We start from the raw sequence: 23,748 nt of genomic DNA, 5'->3' as shown, positions 1-23,748 counted from the left end.
CTGCTCTAACTCAAGACTTCCAAAGAAAACAATATTTCCTTTTATTATCGAGTTCACTTGATAGGTTCGACGATGAAAATATTGCTAAGAGCAACTCGGGATAAGAAAAGTTGAAGATTAAATCTTTAGATTTAAATCCAAATATTTCATACATTATATCATTTTAAGGACAATCATTAGTAAACATAAACATAATCGGAAGCTTCAGATAATGTCAAAAGAAAAGAGTACCAAAAGATCCATAATAGTATTTTCTTCCCCTCAACTTTAGACTTCTTATTGTTTTCAGCTCGTGGTTCTTCATATGACTATGACTCATCACTCAAACTAAAGATGATGAACCACTTACAACTATCGCAACCCAAATATTACCGCCGGTACTCAATTCAATTTACAAATAGGGTTTTTCCCTCAAGTTAAAGGCTACTCGATTGTAATAACTTGATGATTTAAATCAATGTTATCAGAACTTTGCTGCATTTGTTTCTGCTTATCTAACTCTTGTTTCCCATCCTTTTCATTCTTGAAATGAGCTAGAGTGGCTAATTCATGAATCGACTCCGAAATTTTTTCAGTACAAGCAAGAACATCGAGCAGCAGCAAAGCAACCGTCGCCACTGCTAGAATCTCCACCATATCCATGTCCTCACACAACCGTGTTTTAAGCAACGAATTGAGTTTTTCGGTTGCATTGTTCGCTTTCACGATGTGTGCACAATGAGAAGATGGTGCACTCATTGTCTTGATTGCTGATGCTAATTCCTTCATGGCTTTCCCTGATTCCGAGCTTAATTCCGTGCATGTTTCTTGAAATTTTCCACAGGTTTCTGGTGAAGCCTGTAGAAGATTGTAATTGCAATGTTAAAAATCAGCAGATGTTATTGACATTTTGGATATGAACTTCTGTCTGGTGTGTTTAGTACCTGAACATCAGAGTCGAGGCAGCCATTAAGAGCTTCGACTCTGTAAGCACATTGTCGAGTGAGGCTCCCGATCTTCAGGTATTGTTTCCAGGGATGACGGAACTTGAATCTTCCGTGTCGGGGTTCCCATTAGCAGAATTAACCTGTGGTCCAGTATGAAATTTTATAAGTTTGTTCCCTAGCATAAAATTATTTATGCTATGCATCTGTTTCTATATTCATTGAAGTTATATCTAAATAGTTCTCCTACTCACCAAAGATTCTTCAACTTGTTTTGAATTGAGTATGCTTTTATATCCTTGCATTGATGCTTTGTTTGACTCTCTCTAGTTTGATTTTGTGAAGTATTCATCCCCAAAACCTGCAAAATCACATCAATGTAACTTCTTTTGCAAAAGAATTCTAATCTTGAGCCCATTGGACTTGACATAAGCTTATATAACATTAGAGCCAAGGAAGTACCTTCTAAGAAGCTTGCAAGCTTTTCAAGATTGTTGGCAGCAGAACTATGAAGATCGTCGCCAGCCCAGACGGGGTAGATGAAAATGCAGACAAAAAGAGCGGTAAAGCCACCGAGAAGAATAGTGGAAACTCTTTTATGCGCCATTTCAAGTACCTCTTCATCCCGATAACCCGAAACCGATATCAAGCAAAACGTTAAGATGAATATAAGCAGCCCATAATCGTATCTTGCCTTCATTCGTGGAAAGAATCGTACAAACGACACTGTTGTTGCTGTAAATATCAACCAAAATTTTCATTTCAGACTTCACTTACTTTGGTTTAAGTTTTATATATTTTTCTTCACTGAATTGAAAAAAACATAATATTTGGTCACTTTCATTTTTATTTAATTAAAATTTGGTCAATTTCGTTTTTATTTAACTAAGATGTAGTCACTTAGGGTTAACTTTCATTAGACATTTAACGGATTGTTGATGTAACGGAATTAATTTATAAAATTAAAAGGGTAAACTACACAAATGGTTACTAATGTTTGAGCAAGTTTTCATTTTCCCATTGAAGTTTCAAAAATAACAAATAGGTCGCTAAAACATCAAATACATCATTGAACAATGGTTTTTTAGTAACCAATTTGTTACTTTTTGAAATTTTAATTTGGAAACGAAAACTTATTTAAATATTAGTGAGCATTTGTGCAGTTTACCCTTTTTAATTTTATAAATATATTTTACCATATCAGCAATCCGTTAAAGTTATAATTGTAGTTAACTCTCAGTGATCATATATTAATTAAATAAAAATTAAACTGATCAAATCTTAATTAAATGAAAACGAATGTAATCAAATATTATGTTTTTTAAGTTAGGGAAGAAAATTATACAAAATTTAAACATAAATGATCAATTGTGTAGTTTACCCTATATGTTAATGTATGCTCAACGTATGCATTTTTGTTTTACCTAGAATGAACACAAAGATTCCCAGTAGAATAGGCCGAACTTTGTCTCCAGGCAAAGTAGCTAAGTGATGAGCTCCAAATCCCAGTGTTCCAGCTAGAAATGTTGCCAACCCTCTGTTTAAGCCCTTTCCAAGGGTGCTCCTGTCAAACAAAAAAAAAAAACAAATTCACAACTAAATTTCGACTTAGTTAACGCATTCCATCACTCTGGTATTGGAAAAGCTTATTACCTACAGAGAACTCAAAGACGACGATGATGGTCAAAACAGCCCACATTGCAGAGCTCCCAAAACCAACATAAAGAGGATCAAAATAGTAGAAGAGCGAGACCAGTGTGATGGCTAATCCAACTTTAAACGAATGTACAATTCTTCTAGGATCGTCTTGTGCTACTTTCTTTATCTTCCCTGGAAATTCAACCACCTTTCTTCTTATTTTCGCCGCCGTTTCCTTAACCACCGCCCACCGCCGCCTGCATGGCGACTGCTCTTCTACTACTACTGCATTGGCCTCCATTGTTACAAACTGTATGGAGAATCAAATGGGGTTTCGTTTTTCAAGGAGCAATAAAATTTGATGAAAGAAGCTGTAGGTGGAATCATATATTTATAGGTTGAAAATGCAAGTAGAGGACAAAAGAACAATAAAAAGGAGGAACACGGTGTTCGGCATCTTAGGTTGTCATTTTGAAAAAACAATGTGCCCTAGAAAGTTCAATCAAGAGTATACTATATAAATAGTCATTGATATTTGAATAAATTTCTTCTTTTTCTTACTGATATTTTAAAAATAATAATTTAGTCACTAATATTATTGATTTATAATAAATTGATTAGTCGCTATTAACAGTCATTAATAAAGTAAAAGAATACTGATGTAGCACGTTAAGCCCATTGATGTGGCGCCGTTTAACCACATGAGAGCAACTGTTTAACTCCCTTTTATTTTTTATTAACGTTTGATGTGGTTGCTTGTGAAAAAGCACAGTGAGGTAGCCCGATTCACCAAATTACTTTGAAAATAAATGTGCTTGAGTTTAACCAGTCATGGGAGTGCATGGATAGTTTATTGGATGAGCCGAAGACCATTGTGGAAGGTGAGTTCGAGCTGAACGCATCCATCATTGACCTATATTCACCACGGGATCTTTTTGTACCTTAACCCGAATTGTGGAGGAAGGAAAATAATCTTTAAGAAAATAAAATAGAGGAGAGTCAAACAATCAATCAATGTGATTTTCTCACGTGGTCAAATAACACCATATTAGTCGATTTAATGACACATTAGCATTTCGTTATTCTAATAATGATTATTAACAACGAGTACTCAATTTATTATAAATCGATAATGTTAATGAACAAATTATTACTTTTGAAATATCAATGGGAAAAGAAAAACTCATTCAAATATAGAGGATCATTTATGTAATTTATCCTTGAATCAATGGAGACGTCATTGAAAAGGAGACTTTGATTTGGGTACGTTCAGGGTCCTTTCAACATTAATTAGCTGGCCAAAAGTCAGTATTTAGGTGACACAAAGATATATATATTTTTATAATAGGGTAAAGTATAGTAATGGTCACTGAACATTTCTGAAGCTTGCATTTAGGTTCCCTAACTTTTAAAACTTGCAATACAATCCCCCAACATTTATTCCGTTTGCAATATGGTCCCCAACTTAAATCACCATTAGAAATTAGGGTAAATTATATAAAAGGTTATTTAACTTTTCAGACACTTGAATTTAGGTCCTCCAACTTTTAAAACTTGCAAAGCAGTCCTCAATTTCATTCTAAACCCCAATTTCCAAAGTAATTCAATTTCATTCTAAACCCTAAATTCCAAAATAATTCAATTAAATTCAATTATGTCATATTTATTATTATTTAATTTCATCTTATTTCATGTGATACGTATTTTTTATATAAATATAATAGTATAGTTCTTATCTGTTGAAGAAATTTTTTAATTAAAAAAAGTAGTTAGGATATAGAAAAGGTTTAAAATAATTCAAATTTTAAATTTATAAAATGTTATTTTGACGTATAAACAAAAGTGTAAACTACTAGGTTGACAACTTAACTATCTAGCCCTTTTAACTTTTGTCATCGATCTTTTAAATTTATCAATCATACAACATAATTATTTAACTGTTTCAACTAAGCTACTAGTCGTTACCAATTGATACAAATGATGAAGTGGCAGTTAAAAGGAATTGACATTATTATACATTCAGTCTTTATTATTTATATAATCAATTTGGTCCTAAATTAAATAGAATTTAATAAATTAATCATTTAATTAGGATCTAACATGTGTTAGCACATGATCATGACACGTGTCATTGGTGACACATGTCACCACCTAATTATTTATATATGCTATCAATTTGGTCCTAAATTAAATAAAATTTAATAAATTAATCATTTAACCAGGATCTGACATGTGTTAACATATGATCATGATATATGTTATTGGTGACACATGTCACCACCTAATTAGAAGAAAATTAAGTTACAAAGAAGTAAAATTTGGGTCTTGGGCAAACTCAAACCTGAGTCACGCAAATGAAAGATACATGGTAGAGCCACTAAGCTAACACCATCGTTTGTGTTAAGAGATATGCAATAATACATATACTAATAGTATGACCAATGCTAGAAAAAAAGAATATAATGGAAAATGGAAATAATGAGATTTGAACTTCGGCAAAAAATTTGAAAGCAATAAATGATGGAAAAATATTATATTTTTTTACAATAAAAAATATATATTTGATAAATTGTTTGATAGATTTAATATTTTTTAAATATTAGTTGATACAATATTTTAAAAGAATAAATTAAGATTTATATATTTTTAAACTAAATTTAATAATTATATTTTTCATATTTATAATTCATGATTATATATATAATCTTAAGTTGAGTATTTCTAATATAATTAATAATTTTAATTTCTTATTAAAAATAAAATATTCAAAAAATATAAACGATTCATACATTAATATATGAATATATTTTTTTATTTATACATCTAAATATAAATATACATTTATAAATATATTTTATTCGTATATTGAAATATTTTGATTAAAATATAAACATATTTTAAATACTAGTTTATACAAGAAAAATAAAATATATCAAAAATATAAATGATTCATACATTTAAATATAAAATGAATCATTTATATTTTCTATACATCTATATTTAATAAGAAAATAAAATTATTGGGGGACTGTTTTGCAAGTTTTAAAAGTTGGGGACCTAACTTCAAGTGCCTGAAAAGTTCAATGACCGTTTATATAATTTACCCTAATTTTCTAACAGTGATTTAAGTTGGGGGACCATATTGCAAACGGAATAAATGTTGGAGGACTGTATTGCAAGTTTTAAAAGGTGGAGGACCTAAATGCAAGCTTCAGAAATGTTCAGTGACCATTACTATACTTTACCCTTTATAATAAAGGAAAGCAAGAAGCTGTACTAATTCATTCATATCAGGGACCGTGACAACTGTTGAACAAAAAAAAAATCAGATACATAGACAACTAGCCCACTTAGAAGCTGCCCACTCGATTAAAATGGTCCGCGTGTGCCATTTACAGCTATCCTTGATTCCTTGTGGTGGGTTAGGAATATATGTATTTACTTCAACGTAATAATTTATATGTTATTTATGTGATATTTTTGTTTGTTTAGTTAGAATTGTGATTAGCTTGAAAAAATCCTATTATTTTTCTTTCTTTTTCTCTACAAATCTTCTCTCCTTTCTTTTGATTTTGTCAGTAACAACATAAATTTCGACATTGATTATCGACGGTAAATATTCATCTTTATTATTGTATTGTCATATCTTGCTTTTATTTATCATCTTTATTATTGTATTATTATATCTTACTTTGATTTATTATTTTATTCAGTTTATTTTTATTTTTATTTTTAATAAAAATCTCTTTTATTTGACTTCTTACTTTTCACATATTTTACATATTTTATCTGTATTTTTTTTTTGAAATTTTTAACTATGCTCTTGTGGTATATTTTACTCTGTTTTTGTGATACGTTATTCGCCTACCATTATGGTAGATATGCGATCATGTAGAAATTTTCACATTAGACGTATATGATTTACGATTGTCGGTAATCTTTTAGTGGTTAGATTCCATTTTGTAGTTGTTTGTCGATGTATTTAATTTATTTTGCAAAGTAGTATATAAATTTGATTTGTTTCGTTCGCCATTCATTCATCATTTCTAAAGCATCTAGTTTGATAGAGACAAAAAGTACTATTGAAGATTACTGGGTTATTATGGATGATGAACGTCATATTCAAAAGAATGCTTAGACTGTTATTAAATCGTTGTTTTCTTTTTATTTTATTTTATGTTTTGTTTTTAGTGTTCATACCCTAAAATTCTCTCTTTGATTGATTACTTGCATTATTAATGTTGTATCTTCTTTTATTTCAATAAAATTCAATATCATTTTAAAGTTAGAACAAGTTATATTTGCAATTAATTTAACAAGTTTAATAATATGTTATAAATTTTTAATAATTTATAACTTGAATGATATTTTTATAATATTTTATAATCTAAGGACGCATTAAAAAATATCCTATAATTGGTGGGTTATTCACATAATTTACTCAAAAATATCATCTCCCTTATAACTTTCTTATTTAATATGTATATTTTAAGTTCCGAGTTCGAGCACTAAAAATGTAGAGATACGAGCATTTAATGTGAAATTGTTGAAAATTATCTTTGAACATATATTGTCTTGTATTTACCACATATTAATAAAATAAGTATTTTTGAAATGATAGTAATATTTAAATTTATTAAAAAAAATAAAAAAATACAACAAAAATTTACAAAATATAAAGTAAATTAATTATACTAATTGATCATTTCACTCTAAAATTATTAATGAGGAAAAATAGTCGTTGAAAATATGATGTAGGAAGATTATTGATTTGTGAAATATGTAAGCTTTTGGTCAATTAATATTTTATGTTTCGACAAAATAATTGAATGACACAAATCTGAAAAGAAAAAATATTGTGAAATTAGTTTTTGTGATTACCGACAACATTAGAAGTTGCCTTGGTGGCAAAATCATGTGCGATAAAATTAATTAGCCTGCCGTCTATATTTTTAGTGATCTCAGGTCAGTGGGTTTTAATATTATATTATTTTTTAGGAACTCATCTCATCAATGTGATGAGTTATTTTTATAAAATTTTATTTTTTTGAAATAAAAATAATTATTTACTATTTTATTTTAAAATTTAAAAAAAGAATTCGTGTGAACATAACGAGTTATTTAAGATGATTGTTGATTTTGAAAATTCTAATCATTAGGTAACGATAAAAAAATCACACTTTCCAATAGAAATTGGTTCAAGTCGTAAGCAGTTTAATATCGCTTAAGTAATGTCTCGAGTTCGAATCTTTATGTATGCAGAAAATATCTGTTTGAGACTCACCCACCAAAATCAAATATACAACGAAGATCAATTTGAATTAATCAAATAAAATTTTAAAACCGAAAAGGCAAAAAAAAATCACACTTTCCAACTGTTAATTTAATAAAACTTTCCACGAGAGTATGACAAATTTCATAAATTAACCGTTTATCACCGTCGGTTTTAAAGATTATATCTCAAGATCTAACTTTCACGGATAAGGAGATATTATCTCATATCTTAAATACTAATTAATAAAGGATTTGAACAGTTGAACTAATCTAATACTTGAAAATTACTGAAAATATTTTGTCTCATAAATTTATTTTGCTTTTATATAAAGCAAATTGTAAGGATATTGTGTCGTAGAAATTCGTACTTATAATTTCTATTACATTTTGATAATTAAATAAATATTAACTATCGAGTATAGTTTAATTAAAAATTCATTAAGTGATATTGATGGATAAAGGGAGTGTTGGCCTCCCTAGAAGTCTCGAATTCGAGTAGTGGTAATTATATAATGTATTTACATCATCAAAATCTAAAAGAAATTTAAATTGGTATTTCCTTGTAAATTGTAACCACTCTAAACTATTTAATAAAAGAAATTTAAACTATTTAATAAATAAATCTAGTTTGAGTTAGAGTGGATCATTATAAATCATAGATTTTTATGTCTCAACTTACTTTCCAGATTTTATTTTATTTTTTTTCTAGGGTAAATTACAGGATTAATCACTATACTTTAAGTTTTATACTATTTGATCACTTTCGTTTTATTTTAATTAAGATGTAATAACTAAGAGTTACATGTCGTTAGACCTTTAATGGATTTCTTACGTGACACAGTGAATATATAAAATTTAAAAAGTAAACAACATAAAGGGTCACTAATATTTGAATAAATTATCGTTTTCTCCACTTAAGTTTCAAAAGTGACAATTTGGTCACTAAAACAAGAACCGTGTGACCATCTTTTAATTGAGACCTCTCACAGTAGAGTTTCAACATTGCTTCCTCAGCATCAAACATCTATCTTTCAATTTTATTAATCATACCAACTATTTAAATTATACAAATCAAACCACCGCTGTAACATTTAACAAAAGTGGATGTGATAGTTAATAAAATTTGTATAATTATACATTTAATCCTCATTATTTACATATTCTATCATTTTGATTATTATTTTAAATTAAGTTAGGCTTGAATGCACCATTGCCCCTTAAACTATCTTTTTACAGAGTGTCTCTAAAGTATTTTTCGAGACATTTTCCCCCCAAGTATAAATTGTTACCTTGTTTACCCCAAACCGTTAACTATATCAAAAAACACGAGGAAAATTACATATTTAGTTAATCCACTATTTTAAGCGGTTCTGTTTGAGTTACCCAACTTTTTTTCTCTTCAAAATCATCACTAAACTCAAGTTTTTGTTAGGTTTTGATCACCCAACTTGATTCAATTTTTTTTAAAAAAATTAATGTACAAGAATTCTCTTATTTTTCAATAAATTATTATACAATGAATAATAATAATAATTAAGTTATATACGCAAATAATATGTAACGTAAAATAATAAAAATAATTGATAACAACAACAAAGTTGAAACCAAACCAAAATTTAAGCAAAAAATAGCTATTAAAATTGCATCCAAAGTCTAAAGAAATCCATCTCAAATAAGCTGGAATCGGGGCTTTTATAAATGCTTTCCCATAGTAAGATCTAAGTTTTCAAACAATTAAATAAAAGGGAAAATATTTGGAAAAAAAACTAAACCAATAAAAATAAAAATACCTCCAAAAAGAAACTTTTTTAAAAAAAAACTTAAAAGACATCAATCGATGGTGGTGTACACAGTGCAAATGACGGTGAAGATAAGAGAAATATGATGAAGGAATGTCGAGAAAGAAATAAGACGAAAACAATGAGTTTGATTTTGTTTGGTTTCATAAAACACTTGAAAAATATGTATTTAATTTCTTAAAATATAATTAATATATTTTTTATTTCAAAATAGCCTCATAACTATAAAAAAAAAATTGATTTTTATATTTTATACTCATAATTTTTTATAGTGTTGTTGATGATGTATGTGAGAACAATTAAAAATTAGTTTTGGTGCATGGGATTATAAGACTTCTAGCTACCCCAATCCCTGTCGAGTAGGTATACTTAGGCACAATATATATTTCCAAAAGTGTTACACTAGGTGGGTGAGTGTGTTTCTCGTACGTTGTGCAATTCTCATTTATGATATATTAAATAAATAATAAATATTTATTTTAATAGATTTTAATTACATACAATTTTATATGTGTTCATTTTATCTTATTATATTACTTTATTTTAATTTATGTGTCGAGTAAAAAAATATATAAATGATTCTTAGATTAAAATTAAAAAGTTTGAATATTGGGTGACCAAAATGTAACAAAGCTTAAGTTCAGTGATGATTTTGAAGGAAAAAAAGTTGGGTACTCAAATAAACCACATAAATAGTAGAGTGACTAATATATAATTTACCATGTGTTTTTCGATGGAGTTAACGGTTTGGGACAAATGAACACTTATACTTTAGGGGGAAAATCCCGAAAAATACTTAAGTGTCAACTCGATAAAAATGATATAATTTTAAGTGGAAAATGACGCATTTAAACCATTAATTTAATATATTTAATCATCCATCCATATTATGACATGTGTCATGATAGGATTGGATGACATTTTCGCTAGTCACATCAAATCAAGTTGTGATAAAATTATTAAAAATCTATGAGATTTTTAATGTATCACAACTTGATTGTCTAGGCTAAACCTTAGTTTCTAATTTATTTTGATCTTATTAGGAGGTTTCTATCATATTTTAATAAAGCAAATAAAGCTAAAAGATTTATGATTAGCACTCACAATGTCTTTTCAATACCATCAATTATGTTGTCTTAAAAAAAAAACGAATTCAATTGTTAATTTAATTAATGATTCTTGGGTGTAAATAAATAAATATATCTTATTAATTTTAAATTATAAAAATAATAGATATAATACATTAATATAAATAAAATAAAATAAATAATACATATAAAATATAGATATACATTATGGTTAAATGAAATAAATCAAAAACATGCTCACTTAATACGAAATCAGAACAAAGATCAGAGAGTAAATTGCTCTAAAATAAAGTTTTAAAGAACAATTACAATAATTAAAAATAAATAAATGAAAGAAAAACTAAATGAAATTATGGAAGAAAACCTGAGACGACCATAAAAATAATTTCTCAAGATGTGGATTCTAACCTCGAATCCGAGTCAGGCACGAACGTGCCCAAAAACAATATCGTACTATATAAAAAAAAAGTTAACATCGTTTGAATAAGAGTTAAAAAAACCGTTTTAAACCCCTTTTCTTAATTTCTTTTTTTCCCCTTCCCCCTCTACTAATGGATTCTTTTTGACTTCTTTTTATAAAATCGATCGTTTGTCATTGCTCGTCATGCCTGATCAATGTCCAACACCTTCGATGGTAACTGATAGAGCCCAAATTTCACCGACTATTGCATCTCGACCCTAGAGTCCAAATGCTACAAAGAACACGAATCAGTCATAAACCTTTTGACACTCGCCTGTCCGATCTGTCGTTGGATCGTCATAGTTTCAAGTATGTTGCTCATCATTCACTGTTCGGATTCACATCCCAATCGTCGTAGATGCAACCAGCCGAAAGAATCAGATTCTTTTTTTTCCGCTCGGATTCACATCCCAATCATCGTAGATGCAACCAGCCGAAAGAATCAGATTCTTCTTTTCCGCTCGTTGGTGCTTCTCTCACTTTTCTCCCTTTCTTGCAGGGTTATTTTTCGATCTTCTTCTAGCCGGCCCTCTGATTGGTGAAGGCTGATTTGGGGGGTTTTACAGGATGCTTGCTGCCGATTTATTTGGGGTGATAAGGGCTTTATAGGCAAAAAGAAGAAAGTTGTAATCCGATCCCAACACTTTTTCTTTCTGCCTCAATCAGGAACAACGCTAGAATTTGATTGCTGTATTTCCATTCCATAATATGTACAAATCACACAAGAATATGACAAAAACCTAATGATCTATTGCCTACTACTTCATTAAAAGCACCAGTCCTTTGCAGCTATTTTTTTTATGCCCCCTTTTGTCTTTCAAATGATTTTGTCAATGTGGAGCTTGAGGGGGGGGGTTATAACTTGGTTGTGGGCACTTTTTACGCCTCTTCAAGCCCAGGGGCGGCTGACAGTAGTTGTTCCTTTGAAAATTTCCAACTATCATATATATCATTTTTTATTTTATATTGATAATCTTTTCTCCCTTTAAAATTTTAGAGGTTCACCCCTCTCCATTCCTGCCCTGTAACTTGTGCTCCAAGCTAGATACATCCTCAAAAAAGATTAAAAAAAAAGAACTCTCCACCTGTGAAAAGGCAGCACCAGTCAGTCCATTATCTCTATAAAAACACATAGCAGATGAAGAATCTAAAACCAAGACATTCAATCCTTGTACTGTTGCAAAATTAGGTTTCAAAAAGCATCTATATCCCAAGGGCATGGAGAAATACACAAGCATGAGTAAACACAGCGATCTCTTCGAGACAATGACATCCGTACACAAATACCAAGCAAATTCTCTCACCGGAGCAGAAAAGCAAGAAAATGTACAAGGTTTGCTTCATTTATAAGCCCGAATTCATATCCGCACACAATCCCCAATATTGCAAAGGCAGAATTAGCATTAACCTCTCAAACCAGTGCTAAAAGAACCAGAGGACCCCAAGTTCAAACTAGACTAAACTCACTTCTTCCCTAACTTGGATATGCATATCCCCAAAAACTCATCACAATAAAATTGGTTGTTGTCCAAAATGGTTCATAATTAGTCAAAACTCAAAAGTGTAATTTAAGAGCCCAGTGAAAGTGAATTTGTTCTCTCTAGAGAACTTGGGCTCGAACAGTTTAGTCTATAGGTTGTCAATAGGCTATGAAATGAACATCAAGCTCAAATGCATTCTAAGCTTCTCCAAATAGTCAATTCTAAACTAGCAAATGTAGTAAAAGAATAGCAGTGAACAAAACCAAAAGAGGAAACAATGAATGTCAGAATCAAATGCATCCCCAATAATGATTCCAATTTGGTTTGAATTAAAAACTTACATTTGACGGTATCAATTATCATTCACCTATAGATCATGCCAGATTCTCATACAAAAATGATCTAGATGTACCACTTGAAAAAATCTGCCATAAAGATTTCAAATGCCAACTCAAAATCTACACAAACTCACCCAAGAAGGAAAACAATTAAAAGGATGGTTACTCACCAGGAAGAATGTCAATCACTGAAAATGACGGAGCCAGTAATATGCATCAAGGGTCTCAAACAATCAGGCGAGAACTTCCGAGCAAACAAGTAAGAACTGGAGTACTTCGATTTCCTTAACTCAAAAATCAACTCAGGCGTTACTTCTTTCGGCTTAACATATGGGTGCACTTCAACAGTTCCCGTCCAATTAACCCGAGTCAATGAATAGCCAGTCACTCCTTTGGATCTTGCATTGATAACAAAGTCGGGAAATAATTTCCGGGTAACACTCGTCGGCTCGAAAACATGGCAACATAAATTTCCTCCAAAGCGTCCTATCTTTTAACACCATTAACGCGTCTTTCCGAGTCAACACAAAAAACTGAGATCCACCTCGGAACTCCTCAAAAGGCACTTCCGGCATCATCACGGCGCGCCCACGCGCTACGTACCGTTTCCAAACCTGGGTTCCTTAGATATGATCTCGATGTAAGATTTGTGCTTGAGACATCGTACTGAGTCAAGCCGGACGAGTCGGGATCAGAGTTTGATGTTAGATCTAAGTTTTTGGAGGTGAAAATGGAGCGGTAGATGTAATTGAAGGAATGGAGAGGAATGCAATACTGTGAGACGACGGCGAAGTAATAATTGGCGGGATCGTCGAGTATTGCGGTTGCAAGGAGGCGTCGTGTGGCGGAGATAAGCGTCGCCGAAGCCCGGAAAGTGCGTTTGGCGTTTGGCGTTTGGGAGAAGCGATCGGCGAAAAGGGTTCCCGGCGGGGGTCGAGTTATGTTGACGGTGGGTCGGCGTGGACGTAGATGTTGTAAAGTGAAGTATTAGCGTGTCGAAAGAAGCGATCCCAAAGGGAGAGGAAATGGGGTCGGTGTTGTCAAGAAAAGGAAAGCTATTTAGGGGAGGAGGGAGGATAAGGAGAGGTGGGATGAGGCGGAGGAAGGGGCAGTGGCGCGGTGGAAGAGATGGAGGTCGTCGAGTTTCATCGGAGGCGGAAATGAGGTGCAGAGGCTGAGGGTTAAAAGTTGGGCCAAGGAAAAAGAGGATTGGGATGGAAAACAGGATACAAAAGGAAAGAATGAAAGGGTTTGAGGACATTGAAGAAACTTGGATTTAAGGTTTAAAGAAGCTATGGCTGAAGTTATTTGATACTGTAGAAAGTAGTAATTCAAAAGAGTTTTTGTTTTTTTTTATTATTTTTTTTATTTTTCAGATTTCAAGTTCTAACTGTCGTTTATTTGAAGGGTGTTTGTAATTGTTGACAAAGGAAATAATATTAAATTTTAGTGATATTAATAATAATGAATTATTATTATTTTTTAATATTTTGAATTTAAATATTAGAAATATTATTATAAATAATATTATTTTATATTATAATTTTTTAATAGATATTACATACGCTCTATATTTTAAAAAATAAGTCAAATTTGGGTAAACTAAAAAAATAATTATTAATATTTGAGTAAATATTTGCTTTCCTCGTTAAATCTTAAAACAATAAATTAGTCACCAACGTTATCGATTTATAATAAATCGGTCATTCATCATTAATTAATTGGATAAAAAATTATTTAATTAAATAAATTAAAATTAGGATTAAATTAATAAATATATGAGTATTAAAGGACTATATATGTAATCATATCAATTTTATTAACTATTTTATCAACATTTTCCTCAAGTATTAAGAGCAAGTGGCTTGATTGATCTTATTTAAATAGTTAAGTGATAATTGATAAAATCAAAAGATTGATGGTTAAAGTAAAAATGAGAAATAAATAATTAAGTGGTCAAATATATAATTTAGCCTCAATTTTTTATTATAATTATATAGAGAAGTATTTATAATAGAAGGACTATCTATGTAGTTTATACTCATATAATTTGGATTCAGCAATACAGAAAAAGGGCAAATCTGTCTTGCCATAAAAAGGGCAATGAAAGAATCCAAGTATCGAACAAAATCAATGTATTTGCTATCCATGGCCTCCCTCTGTTTTCCATCCCTCAATCCTATCCTCTCCCTTTTCTTCTTCTTCTTCTTCGACCATTTCCTCCCTCAGCTGTCCCTAAAAGCACGAACCTCCCAACACTCCCGTACCAAAAATTCTAAACGTAGGAAGCTTTTGTATCAACCCGCAAGGCTCTTTCTCCACCCTGTTTTGTTGCTCACGGCTTTGATAAGCCCTTAGACACCCAAACTTCCTTGCCACCATCAGTGTTTTGGCTGCCATTCTCCCTCTTTCTTGGCCTCAAGGTATTTCCCTCTTTTCATATACCCTTCATCCTTTTTTAATGCATTAATTGATGGACTAAATTTTGTTTCCCCCTTTTTGTGGTGGGTTTTACAGGGTGATCCTGTTCCATGTGATCGCTGTGCTGGAAATGGTAATTCTTTTTCTTCTCCCTCTTGTTTTTAATCAAATGTTTAGAGGAAACTATAGCTTGTTTCTTTATGGCTGTACCCTTGTTATCATGGGTTTAAATAGCTGTGAATTATTGGAATAGTGATAGTTAGTAGTGGTATCGTCTGAAATTGTTATTGCAGGACCGTAATATCTGCAAGGACTATTATGTCCACAATAGCGTTAAATGCAACTGAAATCGCACTTTAAATTCCTTCTTGTTATATTGTTATTTTAACCAAAATTTGGCACCCTTTGCCGTGCTTGCTTGGTTAAATCAAGTTCCTATCCCCATAGAATCCTTTTTTATGTAAAAGAACATGTGATTTTTTCAGGAAATGCAACAAGTTGATAATAGTTTTCTTTTTTCTTTTTTTGGATGATGGATGTAGGAGGTACAAAATGTGTCTTTTGTAAAGATGGTAAGATGATCGATTGTAGGGTGTGTAAAGGTGCAGGTAAGATTTCTTAAAATGGCATAGCTCAGGCTTAGCAGAATTGGTTCTTGTTGATGGTCTGAGTAGGCATACCCATCCTTTCTCCAGACCATCAGCCACAGCTCTCGATCCGATCTAGAAATAGTGAACCGTGTTAGACCACCATCTCCCTACTCAGACCATCCACAATTCTTGTAGCCATCATTAAAATGCGTTGCATCCTAGGAGATCTGACACTCGAATTCCAGCATTGCATTGCAATACTTTTATCCTCTGCCTATGGCATCCTTTGTGCTCTTGCAATTCAGTGTTGGAGTAATGTTTGTAAATTGATGACTTATGAAACCTTAAGCTGTTGGATTGAGCCTCTTCGGCCTTAACGCAATCGCTGGTATCATTACAGGATTGATACTTTGCAAGAAATGTGGAGGTTCTGGATATTCAAGACGTATATGAGCTTCTGGTTCTACTTTCAATGTTTAGCATATATTTTTGCATCTGTAAGGGCTAATTTGCCAATTACCACTGCCTTTTAATTCATTCATCCAATCACTTTTTCTTTTCTTTTTTTGCCTCATCATGTATCAACTAAGCATGCACTTCTAAATATCTGACTCTGTAATTTACTAACAAAAGTTGTAATTCTTTTGTGATTTTGTTGTTTCTTCTTAATACTTTGTCCTAAATACCTTGTTGGTTTTCTTTTGTTTCAATGTAAGAAGAAGCAACATTCAGAACCCCAAAGCTACTGTTTTGAAAGCCTAAAAGACTTGCCAAAATCAATCCAGATCATAAACTGCAATAAAGGGCATGAGAACACTCCCCCTAGCCAAAGTTTTCCGTCTCTTTCGTTGGCTTCACTAATCGTTTTCACGACTGTTCCTTCCCTATCCTCTAGAACCTGTAAAAGCTTTCCATCCTAGCCGTATTTGACGGCTTGTGCATGCAGCTTACACCTGATCTGATGCAGGTAATGAACCTTTGTTGAGATAAGGAGCTTTAGAATGAACTTCCTTAGTTTTGGGTATAATCCTAGTATATGAGAGTACATGGATCTTCGACAGTGAATTACAACCCAAAAGTCGCCGTCTTTGTTTGTACGGACGTTGTCCGGAACTTTAACATATAACATATATCAACCAGTATTTAAGTCCGCATATAACATATATCCAACTATTACATATCAAAGGGTTAGAACATATGCCGATGAAAGAACTATAACTGGAAAGTTAAAAATTTTCCCTGGCTGATGAAACTTCACATTGTTCATAGAAATTTCCACCAGTACGCAAGAATGTCAACATATGCCGATTCTGCAACAAAAATACCCATTAGAAATTAGTTGAAAACTTAGCTATTGCACAAAGCACGAGCAAAAGCATTCCACTTTTCACCATCCCAAGAACTCCAATTGGCGTCATCGCTACAAAATTTGAGAAAAACGAGACAAAATGATCACTTTTGAGCTGAAGTTTAATCCTTTATTGAAACTTGGGTGCCCAAAAGACCAAACGGGTTATTTTCCCGACTATTTTTTTTAATAGTTTGAGATGATTATAAGGTATTATCGGTTTAAATTTTCTTACGTAATTGATAATACATACACATTTACAGATACATCTGTTCGAATGCAAGATTTCTAAGAAAAGAATATTCTGTTTTACGCTAAAATAACTTGATGAGTTCTATTTCCCAAGTAATAAAGAACACAAAACAACCCTTTTGTTTTTTGTGAAGGATAGACATAGACACATAGTGTTAGGTGGAGCTCCGATTGCTGGCTATCTGGTCTTGGTATAAGCTGTCATTAAAGCGAAAGTCGGAATTCTTGAATGATTGTCTTCAACTTCAAATTTGCAAATGATGGAGCACCATAATATCTATTACTGGATATATTATCTATATATAACTTATATTTGACAAATATTAAATTTGTATCAATACTATATTCCTTTGTTTGTATCAATATATAATACCTTATTGTCACTCATATTTTTTTGGGGAATGAAATATTATAATATGTTAATCAGAAATAGCATCGTAAATCAAAATATAAAGATGTAGAACAGTGGGAGTGAGCAGCCGCATTGGCGGACCGACAAGCGTGACACATATGAATAGAAGGGTGTAGCAGTAGTAAGCGCAATGCCTGGACATTCGCAAATTCAATGGTGTATAAAGGTCGGATTTGAGAGTGTTAGAGTTTAGATGCTGTCGCTTGCTCTATTACTTTTTTTTTTACGGCGTCGAGATCCTTCGCTACATATTTAGCATTACATTCCTCTGTTTCAATTCTTTCATTGTCTCATTAATCTTTGTATATATATAGACTTTAAAACAATTCTGCTTCAGTTCATAGTTGTCTACTTTAAAAATTACCTTCTTTATTTTCATAGATATTTTGATAACAATCGATGGTATGGACTTGGATAAATTTATAAAAGAATGTCAAGATCCTTCGCTACATCTCTAGCATGGAGTTATCTTTGAATTAGAAATTGGAATATCCGTAATTTTTTTTCAGATTTGGAATCAGATCATCCATAGTTATTTATAGATTAAAGACATGATTTTCCCTCAAAGCAGCCCCAGCGTCAGGGCTCGAAAAAGAGCATATTCCAACTTTATTTAAAACATACTATCATCAGTCGCTTGAAATCAGTTATTACATTAATTTTCGAGAATAAATGTCTTCTTTCACGAATCTTGATTCAAGTCACTTTATGACATTCCCTCAATCAAGGGAGTATAAATGTTGTACCTCTTCCGGAAAACTATACATTCGTTATCAATTCTTCACCTATCGAGGTCTCTGGAGTTTTATATCCTTCAAATGGCTACAATCACTTAATACGATCGATGTAAATCTCATTACCAATCAAATCCACTATATGACATCCAAGTCTACTCACCCATGTCGACCTAAAAATAGTTATTATCACCCTAGGCCTGACATAATACTAAGGACATATTAAACCACCATGCAAACGGAACATAATCTCCTTTTCTCTCTCTCAGCCTTTCTTACTATTCATGATCTTTTTCATATCATTTAATCTCTACATCTTTTATAAAACGACCATTTATGTATCTCTATACAAATCAAAAGGGGTTAACTGTCAAACATCCCCACAACTCTACTTCTCCCATCAATAAAATCAAATTGTAATAAATAAAAATAAAAATAAAAATATTTATTCTTTTAATTTTTATAAAGTAACCCGAAGAAATTCATAATTAAACCTTAAAAATACATACAAATCATGTTTTCTATAATAAAGATATATCAACGGTGCGGGTGCATGTATATTTCAGAGTGAACACGTGTCTAACCTAAATTTGAATTTCTCTATGTTTGTTGTTCATTTTATCAATTGTGTTTTCTTTGGAATTTTATTGATGTCTTCCCTTATACAAAAATATATATTATCAATACATATGTGTCTATTCTGAAAAATATTTTTAGATCTACTACTATATATTAAGATTAAATCGATCAAATGATCTCGATGATAAAAGAAAATATTATTTAAAAAAAATTAAATTTGAGTAAGTATGATGTTTATTGTTTGCTCGATTTGTATAAAACATTGGAAAGCACTAATATCGTCGCCTTCACTTCCATTTGTTTCCGTCCTTTGCCTCCCCTTGCTACCCATATTTACTTCATTACTTTCCGTCTCTCTCTCCCTCTCTCTGTCCCGATTAGACTAGACTTGTCATATCATAATCTTTTTGTACACTTCTCAAAATCTCTGTCTCTTATAGTTAAATTCATATAAAATACGATCAAAACCCATTTATTTTATTGTTCCTTGTCATCGTACTATCTTCTCTCTCTTCTGTTCATCAATTCTTCAACCTTGATCCATTTTTATTCTTCTTTTTCTTCCTTTGTTCTTGGGGAATATTATATAGTTAGGGAGAAAAGTACTTAAGAAACCGAAAGAAAGAAAGAAAAATGTCAATGGTCTTGACATCTGAACGTGTTTGGTATGTTCACTGCAACTTCTGCAACACCATTTTAGCGGTACAGCACTGAATTCCATTACTATATATTTCTGTATCTGTTTATGCATTTTTTTCTTCTTTTTTTGTTAAAAGGAATTGAATTTAGCATGCCTGACTTGTTTCAGTGTTTACCCTTTTGTTAGCTGAAATTATTTTTGGTTGTTTTCATGAAGAACAAAGCGGGAGATTTTTCTTTGATTTAACTTGGAAAATGCCCTTTTTCTGTAAAAAGAGAAAAATCCACTTTAACTATCATGGTTCACGGTTGAAGGATCGTGAGATTTTGCTTGATTTAACTTGAACTCATATTTTATGAGAAATTTTAGTCTAGTTTTGTCTCAAAGTGTCCAGCACATGATCCAGAATTCCCATCTAAAACAAGCTGAAGCGGTGCACAGTGAAAGCATCATAGAAGGCCAAAGGAAATTTTCTTTTACTGGGAATACCCTTTCAAAGATTGATCTTGCATGAACAAGAAAATGAAAAGCTTGGCCAAATGATTTTAATTCAGCTGTTGAAAGTGATACAAAAACACCCAAAGACTTGTTGTGGTGATAAAAAAAAATGCTTTTCCAAGAGAACTAAACAGGTAGGCTTGGCTTAGGGTTCTAAGAGAGAAATCATGGGGTAGCCATAAACTATTTTCCCAGGAATGTTAAGCAAACCCCTTTTGAAAACCAACAAGAAAACGCATTTAAAATGCAAGATCCTAAGCTCTGCACAAATTAAGTAATCCGTAAATCAATCACCATTCATGAATTCTCTCTTTTTTCTTTATTCAATGACATTCTTTGATAGCTTTTGGCCTGGCCTTTATGGTTTCCGTTCCGGTCACGTTCTTTTCATCTCTCTCTCTCTCTTTCTCCCACTCGAGGCTTGTACATATATTACTTCATTAATGCATGTTTTCTCTTATGCTTCTACATTATGAAACTTCTGTGTTTGGCATTTTGTGTGCATATGGAAGATCTAGGGACTTTGTACGGAAAATGTATGGGATCTAAACAGATATGAGGCTTGGGACTTTGATTTTTCACTTAGGGTTTGCATTTGTTTTAGCAGATTCAACTCTTAATTTGTATGACCAAAAGAGAAAAATAGGATTGGCTTGATTAGCTGAGAAAGCTCAAAAGCTTCAGACATTGTTGCATTTTACCAGTTCTATGTAGTAGCCATTCTTATTTTAATAGTATGAGTGATTATAATATAATATATGTTCAGAATTTTTCTTATTATATGATATAATTCATACCTTGTAAACACAGTTGCTCGAAATCAAGTACTCTAAGAATAACAACATTGTCGTTTACCACTAAAATCATTCAATGGATTCTTTGCAGTAACCATTAACATTTCAGAAATGGTAACCTTTTATGCAGGTTAGTGTTCCAAGCAACAGCATGTTCAATCTGGTGACTGTTAGATGTGGGCATTGTGCTAATCTGCTGTCTGTAAATATGGGAAACTCTCCTCAAACAGTTCCCATCCAAGATGCTCAGGTATTTTCAGGTTCTTTTGGCGGCAAGGGATGATATATATATATATAATTATTTTTTATCATTAACATTTTATTTTAGGAAAAAAAAACATGTTTGATTAAAAAATCACTTTATCTCTTATTCTTTTTTTAGAGCATATTGGCTATCAACATTTAATTTTAAGGGGAAAAAAACCTTTAACATTTTATTTTATGGTAAAAATATCCCTATTTTGGAGTGTTACCGTTTGTTAACTAATGTTTTTCAAGTCTTTTTATCCCAAAATGAGACGTTGGGTCTAAATGTTCTAAAAAAATTAGTGATTAAAATGATTATTTAATCAAACGTTAAAAATATTTTTTTTGTTATTGTGCCATTATTTTATAGGTTCCTAACCTTTTTAGCCTATAAGATACAATATTATGAAACAAAATCATTGTTGTTTCAAAGCTAATATTTCTTGGATAATAAGGAATGTGGGTCGCCTTCCAAATGCAACAAGTTTTCTGCAGGCCATGAAGCAACTAGGATGCTCCCTATTCGCCGTTAGTCTCTCTCTTTCTCAATTTCATATAATATATAATCATTCAATTTCACTGGACAAAACAAAGTCAACTGCCTAGTGCCTACAACGTTTGATTAAACTGTATGATATAAAAATGCAGCACCTGGGAAGAGACAACGTGTTCCTTCTGCATATAACAGGTTCATTAAGTAAGTTTAACCCAAATTTTAATGGTAATTTGATCATAAACTCTCTCTCTCATTTAGTTTCCTTTTTCTGGGTTATTTCTTTTAATAGAGAGGAAATCCAAAGGATCAAGTCTACTAATCCAGACATCAGCCACAGGGAAGCTTTCAGCACAGCAGCAAAAAATGTAAGTTTTTTTTTTAACATTTTAGCAGTAGATATATAGGCACTACTGCTTTTATATGCCATTAATAATTCTTTTACAGTAGATATTTCTAGTTCTAGTTAGTTTGTTATAGTAGTTCATACTATTATTAGACTTTGTATTTCATATATAGATGGTATATAATTTTATGTGCTGATATTTAATAAGATTATGACATTATTTTAAATAAATTTCATTTAAAATTATACTATAATAATATATTCTTCCAATTCAATTATAGTGCATAAAATCTATATGAACTCAATTTTTTTATTTATTAATAATGTCAAGATTCAAACCCAAAATTTTCTATTAATAATGTCAAGATTCGAACTATAATCTTACTTATGGGATCTTGTGATTTATTTTACTAAACTAATTAGTTGTTGGTTGAGTTTGAAAGAAAATTTAATAAACCATATAGTTGCAGTAATTAAGAGCACTAGTGTTTTTGCAGTGGGCACATTTTCCTCAGATTCACTTTGGGCTAATGCCAGATGGAAACAAGCAATCAAAAGCTGACCAGGGATTTGCAGATCAGGTTCCTCAAAAGTCTAATGGGTACCACTGAAACGCAATGGCATCCCTCTGAGTAGAAGCCACTCATCATCATCATCATCATATGTTTATTACTAAATGTGTGTTGGTTTTCCACATTTTATCCATTAGATGTAGTTTCTTTCTACTCTAGTGATTGCATTTATATATGTTGATCATATTTTCAAATAAACAATCCCATGGAATAATGGCCACCTTCTACTGTATCTAGCCAACAATGCAGAGTTATTTCGCATGTATTAACCTGTCATGTTCAGAGCTTAAATCAAATCGTTAAAAAGCATTTGTTCACCGAATTTGATGGCACTGAAATCATGCAGCAGTGTTTATCACAATACATACATTGAGGACAGTAAAAGCACCACCTTGGAATGCACAAAAACAAGTTTTACAGTGCTTTGGGGTTTGGCCAACAGAACCCTACAAATATTCAAGGGACTAATGACCCTATGCTCTTCCTTCACCGTGCTTACCTCCTTTCCCTAAAATACCCCAACGGCCTTTGAATGAAATCTCTCCTTTTACTTCATTTTTGTCACCCTCTCTCTCTCCTTATGGCAAGCTTCCAATTGGATATATTTCATAATCAAATTGAAGACTAAGGAAGCAAGAGCAATGGTAATAAAAACCTTAGATGTGTTGTCAACAAAGCTAATAGGGCCACTATAGGATTGGTTAACATCAATCACTGTCTCGTTAGGTTTAAGTGAATCAAACTTAATCAATGCTTAAATTAGCCCTTAATGATTTTGTGTCTTCTCACTTTCATGTATAACCCTAACTTATAACTAATATA

General features: G+C 31.7%; 1 protein-coding gene and 2 pseudogenes across 1 annotated transcript; 1 reads left to right on the top strand and 2 right to left on the bottom strand.

Annotated features, from left to right (window-relative positions):
- Positions 1-246: 246 nt before the first annotated feature.
- LOC120150570 lies at positions 247-2,862 on the bottom strand (annotated as a pseudogene).
- Positions 2,863-11,267: 8,405 nt separating this feature from the next.
- LOC120150569 lies at positions 11,268-15,401 on the bottom strand (annotated as a pseudogene).
- A 4,286-nt stretch (positions 15,402-19,687) lies between these two features.
- Positions 19,688-23,160, top strand: LOC120150422 (putative axial regulator YABBY 2). The gene is made up of 6 exons (XM_039163111.1): positions 19,688-20,039; positions 21,400-21,519; positions 21,971-22,043; positions 22,164-22,212; positions 22,301-22,376; positions 22,852-23,160. Exons 1-6 carry the CDS (start codon positions 19,971-19,973, stop codon positions 22,963-22,965), a joined length of 501 nt encoding a protein of 166 aa, XP_039019042.1. The 5' UTR covers positions 19,688-19,970; the 3' UTR covers positions 22,966-23,160.
- The last annotated feature ends 588 nt before the right edge of the window (positions 23,161-23,748 follow it).

This window comes from Hibiscus syriacus, unplaced genomic scaffold, assembly GCF_006381635.1.
Source record: "Hibiscus syriacus cultivar Baekdansim isolate YM2019G1 unplaced genomic scaffold, ASM638163v2 tig00111022_pilon, whole genome shotgun sequence".
Taxonomy (NCBI): domain Eukaryota; kingdom Viridiplantae; phylum Streptophyta; class Magnoliopsida; order Malvales; family Malvaceae; genus Hibiscus; species Hibiscus syriacus.
The sequence above is the reverse complement of the archived record's forward strand: the minus strand, read 5'-3'. Positions and strand labels throughout refer to the sequence as shown.